Source organism: Cryptomeria japonica, chromosome 5 (assembly GCF_030272615.1).
Source record: "Cryptomeria japonica chromosome 5, Sugi_1.0, whole genome shotgun sequence".
NCBI classification, from domain to species: Eukaryota; Viridiplantae; Streptophyta; class Pinopsida; order Cupressales; family Cupressaceae; genus Cryptomeria; species Cryptomeria japonica.
In genome coordinates, this window is record NC_081409.1 from 175,405,098 (window position 1) to 175,416,871 (window position 11,774).

Here is an 11,774-nt window from a genome sequence, read left to right on the forward strand (position 1 = left end):
ATGATAGGAGAGGAATCACTGTATTCTTCATTATTATGAAAGGTAGTGATGATGACCTCTTGTCCTAGTTTATGAATAGCATGAAAAATGGGAGATTTATGCTGGGTGGTATCAATTTAGAGGTTTCAGAAGAGATTATTGTCCGAGTGATTGCGTTGAAGTGTGATGGAAAATAAGTCTCTCGAATAAGTAAACAAATTCTTATGAGGAGTGCATTTCAATGTTTCTAGAGGATGGTGAGGGTCTAAAGAGACACTAGAATCGATTTCGCAAAGAAAACATTTCATTATTGTGAGGATCCATTACCTACCATATGATAATGTACTTCATATTGGAGGGACAATTTGTAACAATCCACAGGTACAATTTCCCCATTCTTAATCACTTAAGACATAATAAGCTTGTTAGTTATCCATTATTTTTATTTTCTTCCCTTGACAAGTGTTCTTTTAAAGATTTTTACCCACCCTTATATAAGGGCTTCATTTATACCATTTACAATTACTGCTTGGATAAAACCCCACTCTCAACCCCACTGCACCGTATAATTCTCCTAATGATCATGACCAGAAGCCTCCTCATCCTAGTAGTTCCAAAAGGAAAATCTTCTCTAAAGATGAAAGACACATCTCTCTCCCATGCCATTTTATTTGGATGTCTAATGGTTTGGGGTCATTCCTTACTTAATCTAATAAAAAACAACTAGAAACCATAGAAGATTGAGGAAACCAGCATGCGAGCACTAGAGAAACTAAGATTCATTTAACAATAGTAGGTCTTATATGGAATACCACTCCTTATTGAGAAACTCTTGTTTTACTTCAAATGACTTTTCACTACGGAAGAGGCTTGAACCAGCCACTGCAAGCAAAGGAGGATACAAGTAGGGAGTGTCCTCTAAATGGCTTTTATTTTTCTGAACTAGAGTGGTGAGAACTATGATGAGGCTAAAGACCAGCTTATTGCAACTTTCATTTCTCTTTTCTCTTATGCAACTCCTATAGAAAATATTGAATGATAATGACTATACTATTGACAAATACCTTACAATAAACAATTAAATTCAGATTATATTTTTTAAAGTATAGTATAACATCATGTAAACCAAAAATATTTTTCCAATACTTGATACAAATATATAATACAATAATTACTTGCTACACGTATGTATATTATATTAAAGCATCAATCATAAAACCGAATTTTAACAATAGTATTATATCTTAAATCAAACTACAAACTTTCACCTGCCTTAGCCTGTAATTAGAATCGTTTTCTCCCTTACTATTCATCAACGAACAACGATAATTACTAACGGTAGCATTGCGGTGCAGACGGAAAATAATACAAATCAAAACAAATGCTAAAACTTATAATTCTTGTGAACAAGAACAAATCAAAATTGAAGGTAAAACGTATATATCTTGTGAAACGTATAATTCTTGTGAACAACAATCGAAAAAAAGACAAATGATATAAGGCATCAACCTGATTTCTCGTATTAACTGTTTGAGGTGCTGAGTATTTATCGTTTATTTTGTGGTGTCCCATGCTCTAAATCTTGCAGTTCCCATGGATTACTCAGCAACAGAAACTCATACACAGTCCTCGTGATAAATACTAGCTTTATCCCACGACTAACAAGTCTATAAATTTAGCGCACAATTCTAAATTGCATATCAAAGAAAGAAGAGAATCCATATGGACAAGGCAATGGAAGCGCTTTTGGCAGTGGTGTTGTTGCTGCTTTGTGGTGAGTGGCAGGTGGTTCGTGGAGAATTCGATTACAGAGATGCTCTATCTAAGTCTATCCTCTTTCTAGAGGCCCAACGATCCGGTAAACTCCCACAATCTCAGCGAGTAAAGTGGAGAGGAGATTCTGGCCTCACAGATGGGAAGTTGCAAAACGTAAGTAGAAGCAGAAATAAATCCCTATTCAATTTATTTAGAAATAAAAATAGAAGTGGATCATACTATCATTCCAAATTGACTCCATACAAAATTTTATGTGCAACTCAACTGCAGGTTGATTTAGCTGGGGGTTACTACGATGCAGGCGATAACGTGAAATATGGGCTTCCCATGGCATTCACTATCACCACACTCGCTTGGGGCACACTGGATTATGGCAAAGAGTTGAAAGATGCAGGAGAGATTCAGAATGCAAGGGACGCTATTAGATGGGGAACTGACTACTTTCTCAAGGGTAGTGCAACTCCAAATGAATTATGGGTTCAGGTACAGAAATCTAATCTAAAATATTGAGCATTCATTCTTCAAAATTATGAAAAACTAACGAGGTTGGTCTTGATGCATGAAATAGGTGGGTGATCCCCAGGCAGACCATAATTGTTGGGAGCATCCAGAAGATATGGACACTCCTCGATCTCTTTACAAGATTGATAAAGACACCCCTGGATCAGAAATTGCAGCAGAAACGGCCGCAGCCTCGGCTGCCTCCTCCATTGTTTTCAGATTCACAAACCCTCGTTGCTCACACCTTCTCCTCCAACGTTCTCAATCGGTATGTTTGGGTGCTCAAGTAAAATAGAAAACATAGCTGTTAACTAACACAGCAAAATCAACAAGTTTCATCCATCCATTTTGAGAAAAATCTTATACATCCATCTTCTTTCTAACCGGCCATTCATGTTTCCCTTCAGCTCTTCAGCTTTGCCGATCGATACAAGGGCACCTACGGAGGAGAGTGTCCATTTTATTGCTCTGTTTCAGGCTACAATGTAAGAAGACTTTGGTTTTCTCTTAACATATGCACTTGTAACCAGAATTTGGTTTTCTTTTAACATATGCACTTGGAAATATGATCTCAGGACGAGCTTCTATGGGCTGCATCTTGGCTGTACAGAGCTACCAAATCCTCATATTATTCCAAGTATATTATCCAGCACGACGATTTAAAGGCATATGTTAATGAATTCAACTGGGACCTCAAATATGCTCTATTATTTCAACCACTAGTAGACAGAGAGAACAAAGAGAAAAAAATGATGAAACAAAATGTTCATTTTTCCCTCCTAAATCCATCTCCTCATATGCCACCCAAATCTATGGAAACAGTAAGCTCAAAATAGAAATGTAATCATACAAGTGAGGTATTTGAAGTAGATTGAAGTAATTATTTTCTTACTTTCTTAACCTTTCCAGTGTCTAATCAAAACCTATTGCACATCGAAAAATCATTTCCATTTTCATGAGATGCGCTAGAAAAGTACCATGATTTCTTAAGGAAAAGCCACTTGACACTCAAATCAGAAAAACGGAATTATAATCGACCATAAATGGTGTTACTAATATATACATACATACATACATACATATATCTGTGTGTGTTTGTGTGTACGTGCATTCACGCATGTACATACATACATATATCTATACATATATATATATATGTATACATATACATATATACATATATGTATGTATATAATCATTGTATAATAAAACAAATAATTAATTTCTTTAAAGTTTCATCCAATTTGTCATCCAATTATGGAGGCGAGATGTAAGCATATAAGGAAAGAAACTAGACAAATGGTCCATTCAAGTTAAGCTAGGAGGTCAAATGACAAATGTACTTTCAAGTCCTTGAACTTAATGGATAGGGTCAAGGAACCTTATATGATCTCTCGTGGGCTTCATAGCATGGATGAGTCATTGGGTAAATCCTCAAAGAAAACTCACATGTATTTATAATTATTAGGATTATGATTAGAATTGTCTTTATAACTTGTTGGACTATATGTGTATCTTTTGATAACAAATTTGATTGCAAGTTATAAATCAAGACACTAAGTTGACAAATCTCTATTTCCAACACAATCCCAACACTTGTTCAGAATTTTAGGGACAATCAAATAGAGTCCTAATAGAAATTAGTGATTCTCATGATAGCAACAAAATAGTGGAAGATAACCAAAAAGAGGGCACAATAAAGTAGGTCAACCTTTGGAGACTCAATGTTTAACCAATTTCATTTGGATTGACCTGAAAACTCTTTCACAAAAGGATGCTTTTCCATAATTTCCAAGATAATAAACCTAGAGTCAAGTTTCCAAGACATATCTTAGATACAATCATCATAGATCTTAAAATCAAGAGGCTCAAAAGGAAAGGTGACCTTAATATCCCTAAGAGATAAAAGGTAGGGTTGATTTCCAGTTCTAATGAAGGGCAGGAAAAGTGAGAGGATGAGGAATGTTCTCCCCATACATATAAGGAGGACACACAACCTCAACTTTATAATTTAACCATATGTCTAATGTGGGCTATTTTATAAATTTGGGATTCTAAAAAACACTATATATCTAATAAGGCTTCGAAACATTATTTTAGTGTTGTGTATCAATATAGATGTAAAGGCTCCTTTATCAAAAGGGAGACTCTAGAGAGGTAGCTTGAGCTAAGGGTAGAAACATAGAACTAGAGTCCTTGTATTTTTGTTAGGGGGAACACAAATTTTTAGATCTACCTCTTTGTGATCATTCCAATCTAAGCATATTATTCTATAAAAATGGAAAATGCACGACAAGATTGTTTCCCGCAAGGAATTAGTAATTGTGTCAAGTAATAATTCATCAAAGATGCAACTATTGTGGACAACAGATAATGAGTCCACAATCATTTCCATGTGATTTCACTGCCTTAAATTCAACTCATTTCACTCTTACCCTTACGTTATTTACTCCTTAACACCCTATTCATTTCTTTTTTTTTTAGGTCTTTCCCTACATAACAAATCCATTATTTCAATGACTGAAATTTCCTACATTAGCCACTGTTGACCACCCTATACAAAACACATTTTCCCTCTCAATGTCATTTTCCCTAATTCATTTTTCATTTATAATATTGCTCTCGTCATTGACCAGCTTACACTTGGCAGTGCATATTAAAAATTGATTTTTTTTTTGGATTGGCTAGAACCTTTGAATATATCTCTAATATTAGAAAGCCACATAAGTCAAGCACATGTATAGTCAAACTGAGACAATAGTGAGAGACTAAAAATATGTAAATAAATAGCTTAATGCATTAACTTAATGAAATATTTAACTTAATAAGATATAAATTTAAATTGAAATATTTTTTGTCATCTAGAATAGAAAGTTTTCTATCTAGGATAGAGACATGTGATGACAATACAAGATAGCACACAGGAACAAATCATATAAAAAGTACATAGTATTCACAAGTAACGTTATATAGAAAAAATATCTACACTAACACCCTCCATGCACAACTAGGTGGATACAAAGAGATTAGGGTCTTGAAAAGTACAAAGAAACCCTAACAAAGTTGTTAAAGAGAAAACACCTAGTGGGAAAGACTTCCCATTGATGTGGAAAGAGGATGGAAGCAGATTAACTCCATAATATGTTAATGAAGAAGTCATGAATATTCATGCCTACCTTGATGTTGATCTTGAGTTATGACTAAAACTGATATATAGTAACAAGTACCACAAAGATTCAAGCACACTAACCATAATGAATGACCCTCAAACTAACATGTGACATGATGCAAATGAAATGACATATTCAAGATCATTAACCAAATGCTCTAAATATGAGATGTTATGTCAAATGTACTAAAATGTGTGATGTTATGAGTATGATGCGCTCAAGAAAAACTAAATAATCTAGATACAATTCATGCAAGTTGTCATCAAGAAGAAGATGATATGCAATTAAACTTTTTATGCATGAATCTTCTCTAGGATGGAACATTATTGAAGTTCAATTATTACAATACCCTCGAACCACACTTGACTTAGTACTTTATCATATTCATTTCCTCGATTAGCACTAACAATTTTTAAAATAATCTCTATAGTCAAATGGGATAAATGAAGCATGCAAAAAACATGTAGAACATACAATTACCAAGAATGAAAAGAAGCTTATAGTATGCAAAGCCAAAATCCTTCTGGTCTTTACAACACGTATAGGAAACTAATCTAAACAATACATATGGGTTGCATAAGAATAAAAGGGCTTGTAGCACAACTAGCATCTCCAATTACTTGCATGATGGTTTTTGTGTCCTCTTCCTAAACCAACCATGACAGCTATATGAATTGGAACGTCAATACAAATTAACCCCAAATGCTTGATCTATGATATATTGTAGCTCCAAATAAGACATCATACAAGATAGAAGGAACACACATCTACCTTCCAATGTTTAATTTCACAGCTTACTAGATACCTCATAACAAGGTTAAAATATGTGCAAACACCTCTAAAATTAGTTTATCGCAATAACATGTTATTGGGAAAAACTAATTTAGAGGTGTTTGCACATATTTCAAAAAGTTATTGGACTAAACTACTTTTTCTGATGTTTGAACCTATTTCAACCTTCTTTTCTACTATCTAGTAAGCTATGAAATTAAACATTAGAAGTTGGATGTGGTTTCCTTATCTTTATAAACTCCTCCATCTTGATGATCGATGATGGAGTATAATCTAAAATGTTGATGTGAAAAATATCTCACACAATTGAAATATAAATTGTGATATATAGTGAGATCACTCTTAGAAACAACAAACTAGTGCACGGTTCTCTTTCAATTAATCCCCCATGGTGTGTTCAACAATTTGTATCAGAGTAAAAATTAGAGAGTGATACGGGACCGAGAGAAGGGAGAGACTTTGAATTTGAAATTAGGACTAGGCAGGAAACCCTGCAATGGACAAGCAAACCAGGGGGAGGGCGGAAAGGATGGATCTCAGGACTGCCTAATTCCTCTAAGCCAAATGGAAAGGACCTAGTGGATGGGAACCCAAAAGCTAGTGACAAGCCTGTCGGTCCTGATGGGGGGGATGGAGCATCATATGCTAGACACAGCCCAAGGAAGGGACCTATTTGTAGGGACAACGGTCAGTCGTAGACGTCTCTATTCGGTGTCAAACCGAGTGGAAAGTCCTCGCTACTCCCAGTTCATAATATCTCAGAACCAGAAAAGGGTAGATCTTCTATTGCAGTTCCAGACCCAGTAATTGAGCATAACATTAGCCTTATGGCAATGACTCGGGTTGGAAAAATTTTGTGCCCGACGCTGAATATTGATGTTGTCGGGACATTTTTGAAACATAAATGGACGCATAAAGGTCAAGTGGAGATAACGGCTATATCCAAAGGTGCGTTATTGATGCGATTTTCATGTGAAGAAGACATGTTGAGGGTGCTTTGTGATGGTCCTTGCTTGATTGGAAAATCTATGCTTGCACAAAATGGTCACCTAAGATGGACCTAAATGAATTATAATCGACCTTAAATGGTGTTAATAATATATATTTCCCACACTACCTAGTAATCTTGCACACATGTTGGAAAGATGTCACTTCAGTCACGTTGAAGGCGACTTGTCCTATGATGTGAGAAGTATGACAGTCTCTTAAATATTCACTACCATTCTTCATCTGAATGTGTTGTGGCTTGTGTCCATTAAATATGATGCATGCATCAGTTCACCTGAAACAATAAGAATAAAATAAACAAACAAAATAAGGTTAATTAAATGGTTGTGACATGGCTAAGGGTGTCAATTCTTCATCCACGAGGATTTCTTCATAACTTAACAAAATTTCCCCCAAATTTACCCAACATCCTTTATTGGCTAGGAAATCTACTAATCCATTGTTTTCTCTGTTGCAATGTTTGATAACAAAATTATCCTAGGTTTTCAAATTTTCCCATGTCTCCTGAAGAATGTACCTGACACTCCAATTTGGAGTTTCCATTTTCTTAAGAGATGATATTATATTCATGGAGTCCCCCTCAATAATTAAATTTTGGATACCAAGGCTACATTCCATATGCAAACCATAAACTAATGTTGTTGCTTCTGACGCATTATTGGTGCCACCTAGGATACGAGCAACTCCTACTTTCATAATGGTACCTCTAGCATTTGAATAACATAATCCCATGCTAGAGGTTCCTAGATAACTAAACAAGGGATCAATAAACTTGGGAAACAATAGTAATCCATACTCGGGCACTGATAACAAACATAATTAATATTTCATAAGTCAATCAAAATTCCTCACTTACAATGAGTCATGTGTAAAGGAGAATAACTAAACAAATTAACAAGCGACAGTCCAATATGAAAAGACACCGACTAGGTAAAGGTTGTATTCTTTGGAGTAGACATGACATTTCATCCCAATTAAAGAAGTATATAAGGAAAGTCCATATAAGCATCAAGAAGGCATGGTTAGAAACCAATAATCACCATCTCAATGGTATCAAATTGAGACAACAGTCTCTATATATCAATTTGAGTATTTGGTATGAATAACAATATGTGACATACTGATTATGTTGAACTATTATTGTTTTCTATAAATATGAAATAGTAATATTATTTGGATAACACATGAATTCTGATACATACATACATACATATGTTGGCAGTGGGCGGGCATCCCTCGTGGGGATTCGCGCTATGGCTGAACAACCTCGTGTGGATTCTATAAGTCTAGTGGTTGTATCAGGCATTGACAAGTCGATCTTTTGGTGCAACGACAGCCCTAGCTTGTAACAAGTGGTATCAGATCTTGGTCATAGGTTCGAATCACGTAGGCCATGGCGAGTGACGATAGGAGGGGGATTGTTGGCGGTTGGCCAGCGTCCATCATGGGGATTCGCGACATTGTTTAATAGCCTCTTGAGGATTCTATAAGACTAGTTGTTATATCGGGCATTGACAAGTAGATCTTTTGATGCAATGACAACCCTAGCTTGTAATAACATAGATACATAAATAAATAAATACACACACACACACACACACACACATAGATATATATATATATATATATATAAATATATATATATATATATATATATATATATATATCTATATATATATATATATATATACATACATATATATATGTATATTTATATAGATGTATATGTATAAATATGTATATGTATATGTATATGTATACACACACAAACAGAGATAGTTATGTATATATGTATGTATGTATGTATGTATACATATATATAAATACATATATATACATAGATATATATACATACATACATACATACATATATATACATATATATACATACACATATATTTATATTTATATAGATGTATATGTATATGACTATTTATATATATGTACACATACACAGAGATATGTATATATGTGTATATATATATGTATACACATATAAATATGTATATATAAATGTATGTATATATAAATGTATGTATATACATATATATGCATATGTGTATATATATATATACATATATATATGTGTGTATGTATCTATATATATATACATATATATATGTGTGTATATATAGATACATATATACATATTCATACACATATACATACATATATCTATACATATACATATATACATATATATACATATATGTATGTATTTTATCACTGTATAATAAAATAAATAATTAATTTCTTTAAAGTTTCATCCAATTTCACATCCCATTATGGAGGCGAGATGTCGGCATATAAGGAAAGAAAGTAGACAAATGGTCCATTCATGTTAAGCTAGGAGGTCAAATGACAAATGTACTTTCAAATCCTCGAACTTAATGGATAGGGTCAAGGAACCTTATAGGATCTCTCGTGGGCTTCATAGCATGGATGAGTCATTGGGCAAATCCTCAAAGAAAACTCACATGTATTTATAATTATTAGGATTATGATTAGAATTGTCTTTATAACTTGTTGGACTATATGTGTATCTTTTGATAACAAATTTGATTGCAAGTTATAAATCAAGACACTAAGTTGACAAATCTCTATTTCCAACACAATCCCAACACTTGTTCATAATTTTAGGGACAATCAAATAGAGTCCTAATAGAAATTAGTGATTCTCATGATAGCAACAAAATAGTGGAAGATGACCAAAATGAGGGCACAATAAAGTAGGTCAACCTTTGGAGACTCAATGTTTAACCAATTTCATTTGGATTGGCCTGAAAACTCTTTCACAAAAGGATGCTTTTCCATAATTTCCAAGATAATAATCCTAGAGTCAAGTTTCCAAGACATATCTTAGATACAATCATCATAGATCTTAAAATCAAGAGGCTCAAAAGGCAAGGTGACCTTAATATCCCTAAGAGATAAAAGGTAGGGTTGATTTCCAGTTCTAATGAAGGGTAGGAAAAGTGAGAGAAAGAGGAATGTTCTCCAAATACATATAAGCAGGACACACAACCTCAACTTTATAATTTAACCATATGTCTAATGTGGGCTATTTTATAAATTTCGGATTCTAAAAAACATTATATATCTAACAAGGCTTCGAAACATTTTTTTAGTGTTGTGTATCAATATAGATGTAAAGGCTCCTTTATCAAAAGGGAGACTCTAGAGAGGTAGCTTGAGCTAAGGGTAGAAACATAGAACTAGAGTCCTTGTATTTTTGTTAGGGGGAACACAAATATTTAGATCGACCTCTCTGTGATCATTCCAATCTAACCATATTATTCTATAAAAATGGAAAATGCACGACAAGATTGTTTCCCGCAAGGAATTAGTAATTGTGTCAAGTAATAATTCATCAAAGATGCAACTATTGTGGACAACAGATAATGAGTCCACAATCATTTCCATGTGATTTCACTGCCTTAAATTCAACTCATTTCACTCTTACCCTTACGTTATTTACTCCTTAACACCCTATTGATTTTTTATTTTTTTAGGTCTTTCCCTACATAACAAATCCATTATTTCAATGACTAAAATTTCCTACATTAGCCACTGTTGACCACCCTATACAAAACACCTTTTCCCTCTCAATGTCATTTTCCCTAATTCATTTTTCATTTATAATAATGCACTCGTCATTGACCAGCTTACACTTGGCAATGCATATTAAAAATTGATTTTTTTTTTTGGATTTGCTAGAACCTTTGAATATATCTCTAATATTAGAAAGCCACATAAGTCAAGCACATGTATAGTCAAACTGAGACAATAGTGAGAGACAAAAAGTATGTAAATAAATAGCTTAATGCATTAACTCAATGAAATATTTAACTTAATAAGATATAAATTTAAATTGAAATATTTTTTGTCATCTAGAATAGAAAGTGTTCTATCTAGGATAGAGACATGTGATGACCATACAAGATAGCACACAGGAACAAAGCATATAAAAAGTACATAGTATTCACAAGTAAGGTTATCTAGAAAAAATATCTACACTAACACCCTCCATGCACAACTAGGTGGATACAAAGAGATTAGGGTCTTGAAAAGTACAAAAAAACCCTAACAAAGTTGTTAAAGAGAAAACACCTAGTGGGAAAGACTTCCCATTGATGTGGAAAGAGGATGGAAGCAGATTAACTCCATAATATGTTAATGAAGAAGTCTTGATTATTCATGCGTACCTTGATGTTGATCTTGAGTTATGAATAAAACTGATATATAGTAACAAGTACCACAAAGATTCAAGCACACTAACCATAATGAATGACCCTCAAACTAACATCTGACATGATGCAAATGAAATGACATATTCAAGATCATTAATCAAATGCTCTAAATATGAGATGTTATCTCAAATGTACTAAAATGTGTGATGTTATGAGTATGATGTGCTCAAGAAAAACTAAATAATCTAGATACAATTCATGCAAGTTGTCATCAAGAAGAAGATGATATGCAATTAAACTTTTTATGCATGAATCTTCTCTAGGATGGAACATTATTGAATTTCAATTATTACAATAC

At 33.6% G+C, this 11,774-nt stretch overlaps 1 protein-coding gene across 1 annotated transcript; it reads left to right on the forward strand.

Annotated features, from left to right (window-relative positions):
* The first annotated feature begins 1,713 nt into the window (after positions 1 to 1,713).
* LOC131875786 (endoglucanase 16-like) lies at positions 1,714 to 3,092 on the forward strand. The gene is made up of 5 exons (XM_059220461.1): positions 1,714 to 1,908; positions 2,026 to 2,238; positions 2,324 to 2,524; positions 2,664 to 2,741; positions 2,832 to 3,092. Exons 1-5 carry the CDS (start codon positions 1,714 to 1,716, stop codon positions 3,090 to 3,092), a joined length of 948 nt encoding a protein of 315 aa, XP_059076444.1.
* The last annotated feature ends 8,682 nt before the right edge of the window (positions 3,093 to 11,774 follow it).